The 22,754-nt window shown below is 48.8% G+C and overlaps 2 protein-coding genes across 2 annotated transcripts in view; both read right to left on the bottom strand.

Moving 5' to 3' along the window:
- ascc2 (activating signal cointegrator 1 complex subunit 2) lies at positions 1-17,246 on the bottom strand. Its single transcript, XM_080500172.1, has 19 exons — positions 17,143-17,246; positions 15,076-15,182; positions 14,833-14,991; positions 13,454-13,627; positions 13,240-13,369; positions 13,096-13,163; positions 11,893-12,006; positions 11,306-11,418; positions 10,098-10,172; positions 9,920-10,024; positions 8,204-8,272; positions 7,312-7,386; positions 5,579-5,825; positions 5,265-5,461; positions 4,142-4,261; positions 3,139-3,363; positions 2,968-3,058; positions 1,909-2,000; positions 1-589 (listed from the first exon to the last, which is right to left on the bottom strand). The coding sequence occupies exons 2-19, from the start codon at positions 15,157-15,159 to the stop codon at positions 418-420; spliced, it is 2,310 nt and encodes a 769-aa protein (XP_080356298.1). The 5' UTR covers positions 15,160-15,182; positions 17,143-17,246; the 3' UTR covers positions 1-417.
- Positions 17,247-20,136: 2,890 nt separating this feature from the next.
- Positions 20,137-22,754, bottom strand: part of slc39a14 (solute carrier family 39 member 14) — a 32,489-nt gene continuing 29,871 nt past the window's right edge. The window contains exon 10 of the mRNA XM_080499617.1: positions 20,137-21,782. Within this exon, the coding sequence (XP_080355743.1) occupies positions 21,630-21,782 (153 nt within the window). The 3' untranslated portion in view covers positions 20,137-21,629. The remainder of the gene's footprint in view (positions 21,783-22,754) is intronic.

The following is a 22,754-nucleotide window of genomic DNA, read 5'->3' as shown; positions in this document are numbered from 1 at the left end:
GGAGTTAAAAACATAGTTTTTATGTCGTTTCTTTTCTTTACATCGTCTTTTTTTCCCCCCAAACTTCCGTCACGAAAACCTCCGTCGTCTCCACGGCGACAATCAGCGTGACGCTAGCGGCGGAACGAGACGCGTTTCGTTTTGCGATGATGAGCTTTTGAGCAGAACGCCGCCGCCGCCGCCAGTTGTTCTTCAGCTCCCCGTCGCTCCCGGTTGCCGACGACGACGACGACCCTCTGGAGTTTACTCTTTGAAAAAATAAAACTCTTTCATCTCTGCAGCCTCACGACGAACTTTGGTTGTTTGACGAGCTGCTGAAGGAAACGACCAACAACAACAACGAGTCCATCGCAGAAACTCAACTGTAAACTAAGTCAACCCCCCAGCGTCCGTCCCCCCCCGTCCCCCCGTCCTCCGTCAGGACGGGATCATGCCTTTGTTCCTCTTGCTGTCCGCCATGCCGCGCCGGTTGTGGTTCCCCACGCGGCTCTTGTTAGCCTCCTTGCGGCGCCGGTCCAGGACGGTGTCGGGGGTCTGGCCCCGGCCCCGGGGACGACCCGCCACGGCCGCCGGGCGCTCCGGACGGACGCTGAGGACAGAGGACAACGTGGTGATGTCATCGGGGAGAAGACGTGGTGGGAAAATACGCCGAGTCGGCGTTTATCAAGTCAAGGGAAGTAATTAAACTGGAAACGTGTGTGTGTGTGTGTGTTTCCTTTTGCACACACACACCACAGCGCCCCCCGGTGGTCTGGAGTGTCGACGACGGCGTTTTCAGGCAGAAACACTGAAAACGACGTCGTCTGAATGAGGAACGATTCTTAAAACGATGTTTTTACTTGAAACGCCGAGGAAAAGAGGACAGTCTCTCTCTCCTCCTCACTCTCTCTCTCTCTGTCTCTCCTCCTCCTTCTCTCTCTCTCTCTCCTCCTACTCTCTCTCTCTCTGTCTGTCTCTCTCTCCTCTCGCTCTCTCTCTCCATCTCTGTCTCTCTCTCCTCCTTCCCTCCTACTCTCCCTCTGTCTCCGTCTCTCTCTCCTCCTACTCTCTCTCTCTGTCTCCGTCTCTCTCTCTCCTCCTTCCCTCCTACTCTCCCTCTGTCTCCGTCTCTCTCTCCTCCTACTCTCTCTCTCTCTCCATCTCTGTCTCTCTCTCCTCCTTCCCTCCTACTCTCCCTCTGTCTCCGTCTCTCTCTCCTCCTACTCTCTCTCTCTCTGTCTCCATCTCTCTCTCTCTTCTCCTTCCCTCCTACTCTCCCTCTGTCTCCGTCTCTCTCTCCTCCTACTCTCTCTCTCTCTGTCTCCGTCTCTCTCTCTCTTCTCCTTCCCTCCTACTCTCCCTCTGTCTCCGTCTCTCTCTCCTCCTACTCTCTCCCTCTGTCTCCGTCTCTCTCTCCTCCTACTCTCTCTCTCTCTGTCTCCGTCTCTCTCTCTCTTCTCCTTCCCTCCTACTCTCCCTCTGTCTCCCTCTCTCTCTCCTCCTACTCTCTCTCTCTCTGTCTCCGTCTCTCTCTCCGTCTCCGTCTCTCTCTCTCTTCTCCTTCCCTCCTACTCTCCCTCTGTCTCCGTCTCTCTCTCCTCCTACTCTCTCCCTCTGTCTCCGTCTCTCTCTCCTCCTACTCTCTCTCTCTCTGTCTCCGTCTCTCTCTCTCTTCTCCTTCCCTCCTACTCTCCCTCTGTCTCCCTCTCTCTCTCCTCCTACTCTCTCTCTCTCTGTCTCCGTCTCTCTCTCTCCTCCTTCCCTCCTACTCTCCCTCTGTCTCCCTCTCTCTCTCCTCCTACTCTCTCTCTCTGTCTCCGTCTCTCTCTCTCTCTCTCCTTCCCTCCTACTCTCTCTCCGTCTCTCCCTCTGTGTTTCAGTCTCTCTCTCCCTCTCTCCCCCTCCCCCCCCTCCCCCCCCCCCTCTCACCCCCTCCTCTGCTGCATGGCGGCCCTCCTGGCAGCAGCTCTCTCCCTGAGCAGCGCCGGGTCCTGGAGGAACTGGTCTCTGTTCACGTTGCTCTGAGGAAAGAAAGACGAGTTCATCACTCGTTCTTTTGTTAGACGAGTTCATCACACGTTCTTTTGTTAGACGAGTTCATCACACGTTCTTTTGTTAGACGAGTTCATCACACGTTCTTTTGTTAGACGAGTTCATCACACGTTCTTTTGTTAGACGAGTTCATCACACGTTCTTTTGTTAGACGAGTTCATCACACGTTCTTTTGTTAGACGAGTTCATCACACGTTCTTTTGTTAGACGAGTTCATCACTCGTTCTTTTGTTAGACGAGTTCATCACTCGTTCTTTTGTTAGACGAGTTCATCACACGTTCTTTTGTTAGACGAGTTCATCACACGTTCTTTTGTTAGACGAGTTCATCACACGTTCTTTTGTTAGACGAGTTCATCACACGTTCTTTTGTTAGACGAGTTCATCACACGTTCTTTTGTTAGACGAGTTCATCACACGTTCTTTTGTTAGACGAGTTCATCACACGTTCTTTTGTTAGACGAGTTCATCACACGTTCTTTTGTTAGACGAGTTCATCACACGTTCTTTTGTTAGACGAGTTCATCACACGTTCTTTTGTTAGACGAGTTCATCACACGTTCTTTTGTTAGACGAGTTCATCACACGTTCTTTTGTTAGACGAGTTCATCACACGTTCTTTTGTTAGACGAGTTCATCACTCGTTCTTTTGTTAGACGAGTTCATCACACGTTCTTTTGTTAGACGAGTTCATCACTCGTTCTTTTGTTAGACGAGTTCATCACACGTTCTTTTGTTAGACGAGTTCATCACACGTTCTTTTGTTAGACGAGTTCATCACACGTTCTTTTGTTAGACGAGTTCATCACACGTTCTTTTGTTAGACGAGTTCATCACTCGTTCTTTTGTTAGACGAGTTCATCACACGTTCTTTTGTTAGACGAGTTCATCACACGTTCTTTTGTTAGACGAGTTCAGAAGATTCAAACCGACGTACCTGCAGCGGCTCTTCCTCCTCCTCCTCCTCCTCCTCCTCCTCCACCTCCGCCCGGGCTCCTCTCCTCAGCACCTGGGGGACGGTGAAGGGCCTGGGGGGAGTCCAGAGTCAGTCCAGCACTCCGCCCCCGGGGGACATCACACCTCCACCTCCACCTCCACCTCCACCTACCTGCGGCTCAGCAGCGAGTCTCCGTCCAGGTCGTTGGCCCCCACCTGGTTCATGTCGTAGGTGTCGTCGTACTCGTCCTCGTAGTCGTCGGGGCCGAAGGCGTGGGGGTCGTCCCCCGGCTGGAGGACCACCTCGTCCACCACCGTCTGGTAGGCCTGGTAGCGCGTCCTCTGCTCCGTCACGTGCTGCTTGTCGTTCAGCAGCTCCCGGGCGTCTCCGCCTTTCCTGAGGGAGACGGACAGGCCGGCGTGAAGCCTCCGCCCACCTCCACCCGTCTACAACCACCTCCACCCGTCTACAACCGCCTCTGCCCACTTCCACCCGTCTACAACCACCTCCGCCCGACTACAAACACCTCCGCCCGTCTACAACCGCCTCCGCCCACCTCCACCCGTCTACAACCACCTCCGCCCGTCTACAAACACCTCCACCCGTCTACAACCACCTCCGCCCGTCTACAACCGCCTCCGCCCATCTACAACCACCTCCGCCCGTCTACAACCGCCTACAACCACCTCCGCCCGACTACAACCACCTCCGCCCGTCTACAACTGCCTCCGCCCACTTCCACCCACCTCCGTCCGTCTCCACTCACCTCCGCCCGTCTCAACCTACTTCCACCCGTCTCCGCCCACCTCCACCTGCCTCCGCCCGTCTACAACCGCCTCCGCCCGTCTACAACCACCTCCGCCCGTCTACAACCGCCTCCGCCCGACTACAACCACCTCCGCCCGTCTACAACTGCCTCCGCCCACCTCCACCCACCTACAACCACCTCCGCCCACCTCCAGCCGACTACAACCGCCTCCGCCCACTTCCACCCACCTCCGTCCGTCTCCACTCACCTCCGCCCGTCTCAACCTACTTCCACCCGTCTCCGCCCACCTCCACCTGCCTCCGCCCGTCTACAACCACCTCCGCCCGTCTACAACCCGCCTCCGCCCATCTCCACCCACCTCCGCCCGTCTCCACCCCACCACTCTAAAGACGTCCCTACGTTTACCTCCTGCCCTTCCAGATGCGGGACATGTCCACCTGGTCCCGGCGGAAGACGTCGAACTCGTCGTCGTCGAAGACGTTGGACCGGCTGTCCAGGACCGAGGGGACGTCCTCCGGGGACGGCCTGCCGACACACCAGGGGGGAAAAACGTTTTCCTTTCAGTTTCAGTTTCTTCTTCTGTGTTTAAAGTGGCGCCAGCGCCCCCTGCTGGTTCTATGACATCATCACATCAGGGAGGAGACAGGAGGGACTGGTAGGAGACAGGAGGGACGAGTAGGAGACAGGAGGGACTAGCAGGAGACAGGAGGGACGAGCAGGAGACAGGAGGGACGAGTAGGAGACAGGAGGGACGAGTAGGAGACTGGAGGGACTAGTAGGAGACAGGAGGGACGAGTAGGAGACAGGAGGGACGAGTAGGAGACAGGAGGGACGAGTAGGAGACAGGAGGGACTAGTAGGAGACAGGAGGGACGAGTAGGAGACAGGAGGGACTAGCAGGAGACAGGAGGGACGAGCAGGAGACAGGAGGGACGAGCAGGAGACAGGAGGGACTAGCAGGAGACAGGAGGGACGAGTAGGAGACAGGAGGGACGAGCAGGAGACAGGAGGGACGAGCAGGAGACAGGAGGGACTAGCAGGAGTCAGGAGGGACGAGCAGGAGACAGGAGGGACGAGCAGGAGACAGGAGGGACTAGCAGGAGACAGGAGGGACTCTTTGGAGACAGGAGGGACGAGTAGGAGACAGGAGGGACTAGCAGGAGACAGGAGGGACGAGCAGGAGACAGGAGGGACGAGCAGGAGATAGGAGGGACTGTTTGGAGACAGGAGGGATGAGTAGGAGACAGGAGGGACGAGTAGGAGACAGGAGGGACGAGTAGGAGACAGGAGGGACTAGTAGGAGACAGAAGGGATGAGTAGGAGACAGGAGGGACTAGTAGGAGACAGGAGGGACTAGTAGGAGAGAGGAGGGACGAGTAGGAGACAGGAGGGACTAGTAGGAGACAGGAGGGACTAGTAGGAGACAGGAGGGACTGTTAGGACGGTCTCCCAGTATTCTGGCAGAGACTGAATAGCACTAGTAATGTGTGTGCGTGTGCGTGTGTGTGTGTGTGTGTGCGTGTGTGGACCTGGGCATGCTCCGGTCCAGTGAGTCCAGTCCGGGCTCCAGCCGGTCCTCCAGGATGTTGTTGATGACGAGCTCAGAGTTGTAGTTGTAGCGCTGCAGGCAGGCCAGCAGGAAGCCCTCCCCCAGGTCTGGCAGCAGGTCTCTGATGCAGGACAGGAGGGACTCCAGCTCCGCCCCGCTCACCGAGGACCCCGCCCCCTGGAAGCACCGACGTCAGTACCTCCCCCGCCAGTACCTCCCCCGTCAGTACCTCCCCTCCCCCGCCAGTACCTCCCCTCCCCCGTCAGACGAGTTGCCGGTTCAAGCGTCACTCACGTTGTTTCCCTTGCGTGGAGAATCCAACATGGCGGCTCCTCCAGGACCTCCTCCTGACGCCAGCTCTGACCTGGAGTCTGCTGAAGAGGAGGCTCCGCCCCCTGTCCCGCCCACGGCGCCGCCATCCGCCCCGGCTGGTTGGAACCAGGAAGGACGCTCTGCGGTCCGGCTCTCCGGCCGCCGCCGCCCGGCGCCGTCCCAGGCGCTGTCCACGCCCTGGAGCAGGTAGGAGGTCCTGGTCTCGTCTCTGAGGGGGGGTCAGGAAAAACTACGGCACCGGACAACAGACCAACACACCAACTGACCAACTGACCATCAGGCCGACAGACCAACACACCAACCGACCAACTAACATACCAGACCAACTGACCAACACACCAACTAACATACCAGACCAACACACCAACACACCAACCGACCAACTAACATACCAGACCAACTGACCAACACACCAACTGACCAACTAACATACCAGACCAACTGACCAACACACCAACTAACATACCAGACCAACACACCAACACACCAACCGACCAACTAACATACCAGACCAACTGACCAACACACCAACTAACATACCAGACCAACTGACCAACACACCAACTGACCAACTAACATACCAGACCAACTGACCAACACACCAACTAACATACCAGACCAACTGACCAACACACCAACTAACATACCAGACCAACACACCAACTGACCAACTAACATACCAGACCAACTGACCAACACACCAACTAACATACCAGACCAACACACCAACCGACCAACTAACATACCAGACCAACTGACCAACACACCAACTAACATACCAGACCAACACACCAACACACCAACCGACCAACTAACATACCAGACCAACACACCAACACACCAACCGACCAACTAACATACCAGACCAACACACCAACACACCAACTGACCAACACAACAACTGACCAACTAACATACCAGACTAACTGACCAACACACCAACTGACCAACTAACATACCAGACCAACACACCAACACACCAACTGACCAACACAACAACCGACCAACTAACATACCAGACCAACTGACCAACACACCAACCGACCAACTAACATACCAGACCAACTGACCAACACACCAACTGACCAACTAACATACCAGACCAACACACCAACACACCAACTGACCAACACAACAACTGACCAACTAACATACCAGACCAACTGACCAACACACCAACTGACCAACTAACATACCAGACCAACACACCAACACACCAACTGACCAACACAACAACCGACCAACTAACATACCAGACCAACTGACCAACACACCAACCGACCAACTAACATACCAGACCAACACACCAACACACCAACTGACCAACACAACAACCGACCAACTAACATACCAGACCAACTGACCAACAGACCAACACACCAACTGACCATCAGGCCGACAGACCAACTGACATACCAGACTAACAGACCACCAGGCCAACTGACCAACAGACCTACAGAACAGACCAACTAACATACCAGACCAACTGACCAACACACCAACTTACATACCACACCCACAGACCACCAGACCTACAGACTACCAGACCCACAAACCAACAGATCAACTGACCACCAGACCAACACACCAACTGACATACCAGACCACCAGACCAGTACCACCAGACCTCATCAAGGTGAAAGTACAAGGTCACTGTTAAGGTTCCAGTAGAGCGTGGAGGAGGTGAAGGATGCATGAGGGGCAGGGCCTGCTGCAGGAGGCCCACGTCCTCCACGATGGGGAACTGCTCGTCGTAGTCGCACAAGAACCTGGAAACAAACAACACCGGCTGTAATTTGACACCAGCCTCTGGATGTGTTCAGGGACGTCGGGAGAAAAGGAGTATTTTGAGGGAAAATCTGAGCTTCGGCTCTTGAGAAACAATCAAACGGCGTCTCTTCTGTTTCTGGCGGGATTTTAGGCTCCGTTTCCTCAAGGAGCCACTTTAGGAAATGCAACTTTAGGAAAACGGCTCCGGGGTGGAACAGTAGAGGGCGCCGTTTCTTGGAATTCTTAATCAATCGGCGTGATGAAACGTTCAGTACGACGAGGTGAACAAGTGATTTCAGCTGAAAGTTCTGGAGGTCAAACGTTTCAAAATACACATTTATAATGAACGTTTTTGTTCAACTATCCCTGATTTAAAGTTACAAACCTACAGTGAAGAGATAATAATATTAATGATGATAATAATAAAAAAAATAATAATAATGGCATTCAACAGTAACATTTATGCTGTAAAGCTTCAGTTCCAAATGCTGATTTTAAAATCTGTTTTAAATTCCAACGTCAGTCTGGCAGCGTTCTGATTGGTCCAAACCGTTCATTCCCAGCCAATCAGCTGATTTTATGAGTAGAATTATTAGAATAAGAGACGATTTTCTTCCTGTCGGTCGCAGAGCAGCAAAAACAAGCAGCAGCTCCGACTTGTGGCCCCGACATGCTGCAGCGGCATCGTTCTAAAAGGGTTGCCGCGTAAACGTCAAACTTTTTTGAAACAAAAACGCCAAAAGAAAAAAAAAAAGTAGCTTGAAGTCCGATGGGAAAAAAACCCTAAACTTCCAGGAGAAACAAATAAAATCTCACCTTTTCTCAGGTAGAAAAGAGGTGAAATGCTGCAGAAGCTCCTCTGCAAAGGTCTGCATGTTTTCTCTCCTGCAGGGAAACGAGGCAGACGGATGAAGCGGCGAGTGGCGGCGGGATGCTAGCTGCTAGCAGTGAGCTGCTAGCTGCTAGCGATGAGGTGTTAGCGTGAGGTGTTATCAGTGAGATGCTAGCGGTGAGGTGCTAGTGGTGAGGTGCTAGTGGTGAGATGGTAGCGGTGAGATGGTAGCAGTGAGGTGGTAGCGGTGAGGCGCTAGCGGTGTTAGTGGTGAGATGTTGGCGGTGAGGTGGTGGCAGTGAGGTGCTAGCGGGGAGATGCTAGTGGTGAGGTGCTAGCGGTGAGATGGTAGCGGTGAGATGGTAGCAGTGAGATGGTAGCGGTGATAGCGGTGAGGTGCTAGCGGTGAGATGTTAGCGGTGAGGTGGTGAGATGGTAGCGGTGAGATGTTAGCGGTGAGGTGGTGGCAGTGAGATGTTAGCAGTGAGGTGCTAGTGGTGAGGTGCTAGCGGTGAGATGGTAGCGGTGAGATGGTAGCAGTGAGATGCTAGCGGTGAGGCACTAGCGGTGTTAGTGGTGAGATGTTGGCGGTGAGGTGGTGGCAGTGAGGTGCTAGCGGGGAGATGCTAGTGGTGAGGTGCTAGCGGTGAGATGGTAGCGGTGAGATGGTAGCAGTGAGATGGTAGCGGTGATAGCGGTGAGGTGCTAGCGGTGAGATGTTAGCGGTGAGGTGGTGAGATGGTAGCGGTGAGATGTTAGCGGTGAGGTGGTGGCAGTGAGATGTTAGCAGTGAGGTGCTAGTGGTGAGGTGCTAGCGGTGAGATGGTAGCGGTGAGATGGTAGCAGTGAGGTGGTAGCGGTGAGGCGCTAGCGGTGTTAGTGGTGAGATGTTGGCGGTGAGGTGGTGGCAGTGAGGTGCTAGCGGGGAGATGCTAGTGGTGAGGTGCTAGCGGTGAGATGGTAGCGGTGAGATGGTAGCAGTGAGATGGTAGCGGTGATAGCGGTGAGGTGCTAGCGGTGAGATGTTAGCGGTGAGATGTTAGCGGTGAGGTGGTGAGATGGTAGCGGTGAGATGTTAGCGGTGAGGTGGTGGCAGTGAGATGTTAGCAGTGAGGTGCTAGTGGTGAGGTGCTAGCGGTGAGATGGTAGCGGTGAGATGGTAGCAGTGAGATGCTAGCGGTGAGGCGCTAGCGGTGTTAGTGGTGAGATGTTGGCGGTGAGGTGGTGGCAGTGAGGTGCTAGCGGGGAGATGCTAGTGGTGAGGTGCTAGCGGTGAGATGGTAGCGGTGAGATGGTAGCAGTGAGATGGTAGCGGTGATAGCGGTGAGGTGCTAGCGGTGAGATGTTAGCGGTGAGGTGGTGAGATGGTAGCGGTGAGATGTTAGCGGTGAGGTGTTAGTGGTGAGCTGTTAACAGTGAGCTGCTAGCAGTGAGGTGTTAGTGGTGAGCTGCTAACAGTGAGCTGCTAGCAGTGAGGTGTTAACGGTGAGGTGCTAACAGTGAGCTGCTAACGGTGAGGTGCTAGCGGTGAGTTGCTAACGGTGAGATGTTAGCAGTGAGGTGCTAACGGTGAGGTGCTTGCAGTGAGGTGTTAGCGGTGAGCTGCTAACGGTGAGGTGCTAGCGGTGAGCTGCTAACGGTGAGGTGCTTGCAGTGAGGTGTTAGCGGTGAGCTGCTAGCGGCGGCGGGAGGCGCCTCACCCCTCCAGGATGGGCTGCAGGCAGGTGTGGTGCAGCAGCAGGTGGGACGTCTCCACCATCTTCCGGCAGGAGTGGGACAGGCGCCTCCACAGGTCCTGCTGCAGACTGGAGGACAGCGTCTCCGCTGGTTACCGGGACATCATGACCACAACCTCAACAAGTCACCTGCTGGCGTCACCTCTGCTCGTCGAAGCTCCGCCTCCGGACGGCGTTCTCCAGGTCGCCCACCGCGCTCTCGTAGAACGAGCTCAGTCTGCGGGAGGCAAAAGGTTCAGGAGGACGAAACCACCCATTCTATTTATTCTATTTGTTATTTAACACGGAAACACAGTTAAACACCGATTTATTTATTTATTTATTTATTTCATAAAAACAAACAGTCTTCGTTGAAAAATTTGAATAAAAGGAGCAGAAAAGAAGCTTTACTCTTATTATGTCTGCCACTTAATACCTTAACGTTCCAAATATACACGTATTTAGGTATTCTATGTACAGTACACACAAAAAAACACAAAAAGAGAAAGATAACCATCCTTTTCATGTTTTGACCCAATTAAAATATCTAATATCTCATATATATATTATTATTACCAATATTCAAATGTTTTTCCAGAGTTTCTGACACTTTTACTTCTTTCTGAAGTTGCGTTCCATAAACGACTTCCTGTCAGTCGTTCCATTACTTTTTAATTAAAGTACTTTACACCATTATGACACCGTTTCAGTTTTTATATGATCTGTTTAACGTCTTCAGAAATAAATGTAACTGTACAAATAGAGATTGATAGTTTGTTTAACTCACATATTTTAAGTCAGAAACAGACGAATACTAAAGACCATTAATACTGTTTTCATTCTGTTTCGTCTTCCTTTCTTCAAGTTTTTACTTTTATTTTATTTTGCCGATTTCAGCTCCAAACCACAGATTTTCAACCAGATTGAGATTATAACTCATTGCCGATGATTTTAAATTTTAATAATGGTGACTAACTAACTATATGTAACCAGATGCAGAGCTTTCAGTGTGGTGGCCATCTTGGATGAGGACTCGCCGTACTGCACAAGTAAAATGATCATAACTCGCTGACGTTATCGTGTTCAGGTGACTTTTTTTTTTGTTTGTTGCAGATTTCAGATCCAAACCACAGATTTCCAACCAGATTGAGATTATAACTCATTGCTGATCATTTTAAAATTTTAATAACGGTAAATAACTAACTACATGTAACCAGATGCACCCTGAGAGCTTTCAGTGTGGCGGCCATCTTGGATGAGGACTCACCGCACCTCACAAGTAAAATGATCATAACTCGCTGACGTTATCGTGTTCAGACGACTTTTTTTTTTTTTTTTTTTTTTAAGAAGTTAGGACGGAGGAGACCCTACCTGGACAGGAAGCCGTGGGACTGGAAGCTGCTGCAGGCGGCAGGGAAGATGTCCAGGAAGGCATGGATGGTGGTGGAGGAGTCACACAGGTACAAGATGATGTCCACGAGATCCTGACACACACACACACACACACACACACACACACACACACACACACACACACACACACACACACACACACACACACACACACACACACACACACACACACACACACACACACACACACACACACACACACACACACACACACACAAAATCACATTTAATAGTCAACATTCTGAGAAATAATGTCCGTTTACATGGAAACACTGAATGTTATTTTCACGTGGGGCCTTTAGGGGGTGCTGTTGGACGATGGGAGCCGTTTCCAAAAACTTGTGTTGCCAGATAATTAACCAATTTATTTATTATAAAACAGTCTTATCGATAACTATGCCAGTTATCTGGCATAGAGATAAAAGTGTTTTAGTTTAACGTCTAAGCCCCGCCTCCATCACGGTGCCGCCTATGAAGTTTTAAGGTTTATTTCTCCTCTGAAGCTGATCCGGGTCATCAATCCAGATGTGCTGCTGCAGACTGACCTGCTGGCTCATGGTCATGGCAGTGGCTTGTTTGTGTGCGTTGAGCTTCAGAGGCTCCATGGCGGCGGCTCCTTCGCACTGGAGGCCACACTTCTCCAGGATCGTGTCGAAAACCTGAAGAATAACGAGAAGAAGAAGAATAAGAATTAAAAAAACACATTTACAACTGCAGTGGATCACATTTGTACATTTGAATGTCTGCAGGGTTTAAATGTTGATATGGAGAAATAAAAACACACGTTTGCACAACATGTCAAGTAAAAAAGGAATTGTTCCATTTTTTTAAATTCTTATTGATGTAATTTTTATGTTGGGCCACTAGAGGGGGTGTTTGTTATTGTAATGAAACCACACAAGCATGAAGCAGAGAACACTGGGAGAACCTTCTAGTTATTATGGTGGCTGTCAAAATAAAACCACCAATCTGGACTGTTATGATGGCGATTGTCAAAAGAAAAGTACCAAGTTGGATTGTTATTATGGTGACTGTCAAAATAAAAGTACCAATTCGGATTGTTATTACGGTGTCTGTCAAAATAAAAGTACCAAGTTGGATTGTTATTATGGTGACTGTCAAAATAAAAGCACCAAGTTGGACTGTCATTATGGTGACTGTCAAAGTAAAAGTACCAAGTTGGATTGTTATTATGGTGACTGTCAAAATAAAAGTACCAATTCGGATTGTTACTACGGTGTCTGTCAAAATAAAAGTACCAAGTTGGATTGTTATTACGGTGATTGTCAAAATAAAAGTAGCAAGTTGGATTGTTATTACAATGACTGTCAAAATAAAAGTACCAAGTTGGATTGTTATTATGGTGACTGTCAAAATAAAAGTACCAAGTTGGATTGTTATTATGGTGACTGTCAAAATAAAAGTACCAATTCGGATTGTTATTATGGTGTCTGTCAAAATAAAACCACCAAGTTGGATTGTTGTTACGGTGACTGTCAAAATAAAACCACCAAGTTGGATTGTTGTTACGGTGACTGTCAAAATAAAACCACCAAGCCCAGGAGAACATGGACTGGAGGTCGTGACACCACGGAGGAACCCTGGTTCTGATGGTCTCTACTGAGCATGTGCAGAACGACTGGCTGGCAAAGACTTTGGTTTCCAGTAGATTTCGAGCAACGTTGTGTTTTTGTAGCCATTTTCACTGGAGATGGTTGTAAAGGAGTCCCGAGGGAAAGGAAGCTCACGTGCAGCACGGTGGGCACGGCCTCCTCCAGGTCGCTGTAGTAGGACGGCTGCTGGGCGAAGACGTTCTCTGGAACGACACCAGAGAGGTCAGAGGTCAGAGGTCAGAGGTCGGAGGTGGGAGACACAATCGCCCCGCCGCTCACCGATCATCTTGTGCAGCAGCTGGCCGTTGCCCTTCCCAAACAGCACGCACAGGTCCAGGAGTTTGGGAATGTCAAACAGGAAGTTCTCGTAGATGATTTCCCCGAACACCGCCGGGGTCAGGAAGTTCTCCTGGAACACGGCGGCGGGGGGGGGGAGGGGGTTAGCGCCGTGGTTTTACGTTCCATGATCGTGGCGAGAGCAGACCTACCCTACCTTGGACTCTTTGTGCGTGGCCATCCTGAGGAAGGTCAGGAACACCGCCCTGTGGACGCACCGCTGCGTGTCCGCCACGGCGGGGGAGGGGGGCGCCGCGGCCAGGTCCAGGCCGCGGGGGGCGTGGTGCAGGTACGAGTCCAGGCACCTCTGCAGCGACTCGTCAAACACCACCTGGAGGACGAGGACGGAACTGAAGGAAGGCTGTGGAACGCTGGAAACTGTCCCTCCTATCTCCTAACAGTCCCTCCTGTCTCCTAACAGTCCCTCCTATCTCCTAACAGTCCATCCTATCCTCTAACAGTCCCTCCTGTCTCCTAACAGTCCATCCTATCCTCTAACAGTCCCTCCTGTCTCCTAACAGTCCATCCTATCCTCTAACAGTCCCTCCTGTCTCCTAACAGTCCCTCCTGTCTCCTACTAGTCCCTCCTATCCTCTAACAGTCCCTCCTGTCTCCTACTAGTCCCTCCTGTCTCCTACTAGTCCCTCCTGTCTCCTAACAGTCCCTCCTGTCTCCTAACAATCCCTCCTATCTCCTAACAGTCCCTCCTGTCTCCTAACAGTCCCTCCTATCTCCTACTAGTCTCTCCTATCCTCTAACAGTCCCTCCTGTCTCCTACTAGTCCCTCCTGTCTCCTAACAGTCCCTCCTGTCTCCTAACAGTCCCTCCTGTCTCCTAACAGTCCCTCCTGTTTCCTACTAGTCCCTCCTGTCTCCTAACAGTCCCTCCTGTCTCCTACTAGTCCCACCTATCCTCTAACAGTCCCTCCTGTCTCCTACTAGTCCCTCCTGTCTCCTAACAATCCCTCCTATCCTCTAACAGTCCCTCCTGTCTCCTACTAGTCCCTCCTGTCTCCTAACAGTTACCTTTCCTTAACTCCTTGAGGATGCTTCCTAACACCTTTCCTTAACTCCTTGAGGATGCTTCCTAACACCTTTCCTTAACTCCTTAAGGAAGCCTCCTAACACCTTTCCTAACTCATTGAGGAAGCCTCCTAACACCTTTCCTCAACTCTTTGAGCAAGCCTCCTAACACCTTTCCTTAACTCCTTGAGGAAGCCTCCTAACACCTTTCCTTAACTCCTTTAGGAAGCCTCCTAACACCTTTCCTTAACTCCTTGAGGAACCCTCCCAACTCCTTTCCTGATCCTGATGACATCATCCACACGATGTAGGGAAAAGTGGACAGGAAAGAAGACAGACTCCAGGAGTTTTTTCAAGGCACCTTGAGAGCTCCAGGTAAGGACGCAGGCCTTCCCTACCCCCAGGTAAGGACGCAGGCCTTCCCTACCCCCAGGTAAGGACGCAGGCCTTCCCTACCCCCAGGTAAGGACGCAGGCCTTCCCTACCCCCAGGTAAGGACGCAGGCCTTCCCTACCTGGCACCAGAACTTGTCGTGAGGCAGCGCCAGCAGCCACTCCAGGTCCTCCGTGATGAACTTGGCGAGCTCCAGGAACTCCTCCACCTCCGCGGCGGCGCCGCCCTCTGGCGGGGGCTTGTAAGGCACAAAACATCGCTGCTCCGTCCGGTCCGGGTGCTGACGGGGGGACAACAGGCGTCACGGGGCTGCTGGGAATAGTTTGACGTGGGGGGTGGAGGTGGGGGGAGGGGCTGGACTCACCAGGGCGGGCAGCGTGCGCTCCTTCCCCAGAGGCCCCGCCTCCGTCACCTGCTGCTCGTCCAGTGGCACTTGTGCACAGGCCATGGCGTCTCCGTCCTTCGTTTACTCTGGACAAACACACACATGTCTTTGAAACCATGGTAAAATACACACACACCAGTAAATTAATAATAACAATAATAATAATAAGTTAAATTTGCCGTTTGGGCTTTTTTGGGCGAAAATCTTACTTTGAAAGGCAAATAGCGGACTTCCTGTTGGAGTTAGGTCAAAAGTTCAAATGCGTGAGTTGTAGGTCTCGACGAGACGAACAAATTTCGTATTCATTGCATTTCTCTACGATGTTCCTACGGACCGTGGCGGGCGATTTAGTGTGTCTAGGTGGCGCTAGAGAGCCATGTTTGGACTTTCTGGGAATTGTTTTCACATGATCACCGGCTCTATGCCATTCTTCACGAGCCTGACAAATATGGCGAGTTTTTGAGCGTGTTTAGGGGTCAAATTTGAGCGCAAGTGAAAAGAAAAATAATATATAACAATAATAATAATAATAACAAGCTACATTTGCCGTTTGGCCTTTTTTGGGCGAAAATCTTACTTTGAAAGGCAAATAGCGGACTTCCTGTTGGAGTTAGGTCAAAAGTTTGTGTGCGTGAGTTGTAAGTCTCGACGAGACGAACAAATTTCGTATTCACTGCATTTCTCTACGACATTCCTACGGACCGTGGCGGGCAATTTAGTAATAATAATAAACATTACAAAAACAATATAGAATTTCGCCAGTAGGATGAGAGTGACCATATTCGGGCCTCCTTCGGCCTCCTACGAATTACAAAAGGGACCTAATAATAACAATCAGCTCAGCCGCCAGGTTACTTCAGGGAAGATTCATGCTGATATAATATAACTAGAACGTCTTAAAGGAAATGTAAAGTGACGACATGAAAGGAGATGAACACGACATTTTTCCCCCACAGTTTTGAGGATTTATCCTTAAAAGCTTCATCGTCAACGTCCGAAATCGAATCAAACCGGTCCTTGGATGATGTTATATATATTATATACTCGTGCTTATTTCTAAGTGCCCATGTTCCGTTCTGTGCTTTACTTTATGTCTTATACCCAGATATTTTTACTTTTATTACTATTCTATTGTATTTTATAATATTCTTATGTACCAGATTGCTGCAACAAGACAATTTCCCTTCGGGGATGAATAAAGTAATTATCCATCTATATTTATTTAAGCTTGTCATTCCATCTTTCGGGACAATTTTTTTTTACTTGGAGGAGGTATGTGCCGGGGAAGTTTGTTCATTATGTGAAAATTCAATAAACAGAATTGTAAAAAACAAACAAACCAAAAAAAAAAGAACATTGAGGACTATGGGGGGAGTTTATAACGCTTTAGCAGTTTTTTGTTTTTTTTAATCTTCAAAGTAATTCACCTTTATGTCTCATTAAACACTCCTGCAGTTAAAATAGAGAATAGAAATAGAAAATATCATCCCCTGTTCTTCTGATGTGGCGTTTGCAGTGGCTTGGACCCTCCCGGGCCACCGTAGGGCTTGGTTCCGTCGACTTTTGTTTTGCACTCTGGGGGAGTCCGCCTGGAATATCACCGTGACTGTGACGATTCTGACGGCAGCAGTGATGTTTTATGGTTTTCTGCTTTATTTAATCTGCTTTTAATAACTTTCACACGCCAACGTGGGTTTTTTTTTTTAAAAACCGACACCTGACGGCGCGGCGACGGAGCTCGCGAGGCTCCCGTTAGTTTGGTTTCGCCTTCCTGACACCGGTTCTCCGTGTGTCGGGGTTCTAAGTGTCTCCGGTTCTCCGCGTGTCGAGTTGTGGCCTGGAAAAAAACTCGTCAACACAGATTATGTGACGTCCAGCGACTCGCTGCTGAATTAGAAAGCCGCTCACCAGAACAGCAGCTATGAATGGACGAGCTAACGAGCTAATGCTAAACAACAAACACCGCGCGGCGGGAGGGGTGGGGGGGGCCTGGCGGCTCGGGCGGAGCGAGTGTCGGGTGAGAGGGCGGCTCGGACTCGGACTCACCTCCTGGTCCGGCGGCGTGCGGCTCCGTCAGGCCATCCCGTCACCGCCGTCACGACTCCACGGTTTCTGTTTCCCCGAGCCGACCGGATCACCTGCGCCGACGCAGCCCGGAAGTGACGCGATCAGCAGCTGGGTGACGCGGCAGCGCATGCGCAAAGCGGACGTCAGGCGAAGGAGGGCGTCCACAGTGCATCCTGGTGGACGTGACCGCGCAGCGTCACGAGGAAGGAGGGAGGGAATGACGATGATGGATGAAATCACAGAAAAGGATCAGAGAATAAAAGATTTGGAAAAGAAGGAAAAGAAAAAAAAATGTAAAAACAAAAAATATGAGGAAAAAACTAAATGATAATGTTTTCAAGATGTCAAGGTGTTTTTTTTCATTGTCATATCACCAGTAAAAGCAGGTTTCACAGTGAATGAAATTCTTATTTTGCCGTCTACCCTGCAGCCGACATACATAAATAAGTATAGACACAAAAATAGAATAAAAATAAAATAAAATAACAGAGCAGTGCAAAAATGATCAGGCTAGAAGAGACATTGTGCACATGTCACTTTACTGTTGATAGGATTATAGGGTGTATATATTTTTAAATCTTTAAATTGTTATCTTTAATATATTGTTACATGCCTTTTTGCACTGTGGGTCCGAGAGGACTGAAATTTCCTCTGTGCTGTATGTCATGCATATTAGCACACTTGACAATAAAGCTGACTTTCATTTTGATAGAAAAGGAAAGACTCAGAATGTAGAACTGGCAAAAAAAAAGAATTTAGAAGACGGACTTTGATTTCGTTCATGAGGAATCGGTAACAGTGACATCTAAAATCAAAGTTAAAAAGACTGACATCTGTTGCATTCTGGGTGTTTTAACAAACTCTCCATGACATCACGGCTCAGAGGCTTAATTTTATTTTTCACAATTATTTTTCAAAGTAGTATTTTGTCACCGCTGGCCCCCCGACTGAACCACCACCGCATCAGTAGGTAAAACCTCGGCTTTAGACGTAAAATCAACGACACTCACACACAATTTTCTTGGAAAAAACGTTTATAAAAACATTTTTTTGGATGACGTACACGCAGAAGGCTAAAGAAGAATCCCAGTAGTTACAAGCAGGAAAATTCTTTTCGACAGAGAAAGAGGGAGAGAGAGAGAAAGTCAAAACTGGTAGAACTCTCCAGAAAGTCGTCCGTCCACAGAACCTGAACTGTCCCCATCAAGACGACTTCTTAAAACCTTTTCTTTCCTTCGCTTGTAGGAAAATCATTTCCCGGCGAAACGACGGAGGAAAGAAAAAGAAACCCTTCGCCGACCGTGGCAAACCGTGGAACAGGAAGTTGCTGCCACGCGGTGGACAGGAGAAAATAAAAGCACAAATATGAGAAAATATATCAAAGCTAATGAGAAAAGCGCAACCCTCAGCAAATACTTCACGTCTCCCATTTATTAAACAAGACGTACATAAAAAACAAGAAAGAACGGCTCGTGGCGTAAAGCTGACACTTTCTACCGGGTGTAAAGCAATAAAATAAATATTTTATGGCTTAGAGAGCAAATAATAATAATAAATAATCCCACAGTCGGATGGCTTGCTTCCTGCAGGAGCAGCAGGACGAAGCGCCGCTTCCAGTTTGTCCTTCCCGTAAACCACAATCGACACAAACGCGTCTCACTGCATTTAGGATTTATGACGAACAAAGTTCATTATCTACCGAGTCCAAACCCCGTCTGTCCATTGTGCGTCTTGTTGAAAAGCAGCAAACCGTTACGCCTGACCTACGGTAAACGCCGGGGGGCTCGTTTCCACGGCAACACTTTCAGGCGGGGAAAAAAGAAAAGAAAAGAAGGAACGTTTGTCGTTTAGAGGCGTCAGTCGACACGACGCCGCCGCGCAGAGCCACTGAAGTTTCCCTCCACGGCGTCCACGCTCTCCTGGGACCCGGTGCTTTTATTTTGACAGTCGCCGTCATAAACAATCCGACTTGGTGGTCCGTCCAGTAGAACGTCTGTGTTCTGCTGCTGTTAAACATCTGGAGCTCCTTGTTCTCTGCTGTGCTTCATTACAAAAAAAACAAACAAAAAAAACAGCCAGCACTGCCACCTTGTGGCCTGATGTAGCAACTACATCCTTTTTTTTGTTTTAACGTCGCAAAGCTTTTCGTAAACCGTGCATTCCTCCGTCACATACAAGTACGTTTTGACGAGATCATGTGCTACTATGTTTAACAACTTTGACGTATTGCCGAGTTGAATTCAACCGTTTGAACAACGCATCAAATATCGACGACTCAGCATCAAACATCGACGACTCAGCATCAAATATCGACGACTCAGCATCAACACAAGTGGAAAAACAACAAACATAATTAGACTGAGCCCAAACCGTTTTCAAAAAAGTTCCACCCGGGGAGTCGTTTTTTTTTTTCAAAAACTGCAACCGGGAGATTTGTGATAAACTTCACTCTTCAGTAGAAAAGTCTGCTGCTAAAATCTCTTTGCAAATATTAAAAAAACTCCAACATCATACAAAATAAAAGAAGCAGCTGAGTGGTGGAGAGACGTCCTGTTCTTCACCTCGTCTGTCCTCGACGGAGACATGAGCAGGTTGAAGGTCACAGATGAGGCAAAAGTGCGATTTTATACGATCCAGCTTATCATTTTTTGTTAAAACTACGAATAATCTGTAGAGAATTCTGGGGGAAAAAAAAATAAAATATATATATATATCTATATATCTATAGAGTATGGGTATGGAATCACAGGAGGGCCAAAATGAAAAGGAAATAAATGTGGAAATATAAAGAGAATCAATAATAAAGAAACTAACAAAGGTAGTCGTGTTCGCTTTCCGTCTCGTCTTTGAGTCAAACCGTCTGGACAAGACCAGGAAGCCCCGCCCACATCCCCCCTGATTAGCCCCGCCCCCCGCTGATTAGCCCCGCCCCCACCCCCCCGGCTGATTAGCCCCGCCCACATCCCTGCTGATCTGCATTGTATTGCTTTGCTGGTCTTTTCCAGACGACTCGGATATTTCCTGTATTATTGATTCTCTTTATATTTCCACATTTATTTTAATTTTGGCCCTCCTGTGATTCCATAGACGGGACGTGTGAAGACCAACATCTGCACTTTGGAGTGCAAGAAAGGCGACGAGGAGGACGAAGGGGAGGAAGAGGAGGAGGAGGAGTGAGAGAACGAGGCGGAGGAGAGAGAGAACAAGGCGGAGGAGTGAGAGAATGAGGCAAAAGAAGGAGAGAAGGAGGTAAAAGGAGAGGAGATAAAAGGAGAGAAGGAGGTAAAAGGAGAGAAGGAGGTAAAGGAAGGAGAGAAGGAGGTAAAAGGAGGGAAGGAGATAAAAGAAGGAGAGGAGGTAAAAGGAGAGGAGGTAAAAGAAGGAGAGAAGGAGGTAAAAGAAGGAGAGAAGGAGAGAGAGAAGGGGGTAAAGGAGAGAAGGAGATAAAAGAAAGAGAGAAGGAGGTAAAGGAGAGAGAGAACGAGGCAGAGGAGAGAGAGAATGAGGCAGAGGAGAGAGAGAAGGAGGTAAAAGGAGAGAAGGAGATAAAGGAAGGAGAGAAGGAGGTAAAGGAGAGAGAGAACGAGGCAGAGGAGAGAGAGAACGAGGCAGAGGAGAGAGAAGGAGGTAAAGGAGAGAGAGAAGGAGGCAGAGGAGAGAGAGAAGGAGGCAGAGGAGAGAGAGAAGGAGGTAAAAGAAGGAGAGAAGGAGATAAAGGAAGGAGAGAAGGAGGTAAAGGAGAGAGAGAACGAGGCAGAGGAGAGAGAGAAGGAGGTAAAGGAGAGAGAGAACGAGGTAAAAGGAGAGAAGGAGGCAGAGGAGAGAGAGAAGGAGGTAAAGGAGAGAGATTGTCGCTATTTGTTGTGAAAATCTTCATCACGCTGAAGAAAAACTGTAAAGTTTAAGTTTAAAGTTATTAAAGATGAAACTGTTGTTAAAATGTGTTCGCCTGATTTCTTTAAGTCTTAAAAGTCTGAATTTAATTAATTTCTATTACAGTATTTACTGAGTTGAAGTGTTTAAAGTAAAACGGGAAGCAGCAGGATAAACAAACGTCTTGATGACGAAAAAGTCCAATAAAAAATAAATGTAAATAGAATTTGGCTTCATTGAAGCAGAATTAGTTGAATTTATCCGTCGTGGTTAAAAATAGAGGATTTTGGTAGAAGTGTGATTTGGAGCATCGACGACGTCTCGTCGTCGTCGGAAAAACGATGAAGAACAAAAAAACGTCGGCGTTTCAGAAGCCGGTCGACTGTTTCTATAAACGACGACACGCGTCCGTCTGCTTCCTGGAGGCGGAGCCTCTCCTGATGACACGTCGAGGAAAGATGGCCGCCGCCGCCGCCGAGAGGAGGGTGCGTTCCCGCCGCACGCCCCGGAAAAACACAGAAGAAGAGTGAGTCCGTTTTGGAGCCGAGTGGGCGGAGCCGGGCGAGTGGGCGGCGCTAGCCCAGCTAGCCGCGCTAGCCCAGCTGGATCTGTCCGGAGTACGTGGTGAGCAGCAGCATGATGGCGAAGCCCGTCAGCAGCCCGGCGTTCTGGATGGCGAAGGCGATGAGGAAACGGCGGCCGCCGGCGTCCTCCTCCTCACGACTCACCTCGTTCATCTCGGGGAACTGAGGAGACGGACGACAGGCGAGTGAGCGGGACGTTAGCGGACCGGACCCGTGACGCAGAGCCACCAGAGGGCGCCGTCCTCCGGACCGCAGCTCAGCTCACGCCACGTTTCAGGATTTCACTTGTTTCTCCGTCACTTGAGCCCCGAAGCGTTTTGATTAATCACATTGACATGATGATTATACTCATAACAACCTTTAAAACTCATAATAACCTTTAAAACTCATAATAACCTTTAAAACTTTCTCTTCATTGTGTCGGGGTCTACGTGATAATAATCAATAAAGTTTCACTGTACGTGATAATAGTTAATAAAGTTTCACTGTACGTGATAATAATCAATAAAGTTTCACTGTACGTGATAATAATTAATAAAGTTTCACTGTACGTGATAATAATCAATAAAGTTTCACTGTACGTGATAATAATTAATAAAGTTTCACTGTACGTGATAATAGTTAATAAAGTTTCACTGTATGTGATAATAATTAATAAAGTTAATAAAGTTTCACTATATGTGATAATAATTAATAAAGTTAATAAAGTTTCACTATACGTGATAATATTTAATAAAGTTAATAAAGTTTCACTGTACGTGATAATAATTAATAAAGTTTCACTGTACGTGATAATAGTTAATAAAGTTTCACTATACGTGATAATAATCAATAAAGTTTCACTGTACGTGATAATAGTTAATAAAGTTTCACTATACGTGATAATAATTAATAAAGTTTCACTGTACGTGATAATATTTAATAAAGTTAATAAAGTTTCACTGTACGTGATAATAGTTAATAAAGTTTCACTGTACGTGATAATAATTAATAAAGTTTCACTGTACGTGATAATAGTTAATAAAGTTTCACTATATGTGATAATAGTTAATAAAGTTTCACTGTACGTGATAATAATTAATAAAGTTTCACTGTACGTGATAATAATTAATAAAGTTTCACTGTACGTGATAA

This window comes from Blennius ocellaris, assembly GCF_963422515.1.
Source record: "Blennius ocellaris genome assembly, chromosome: 7".
Lineage (NCBI taxonomy): Eukaryota > Metazoa > Chordata > Actinopteri > Blenniiformes > Blenniidae > Blennius > Blennius ocellaris.
Note: the sequence above shows the minus strand (reverse complement) of the source record. Positions and strands in the feature narration are given on the sequence as shown.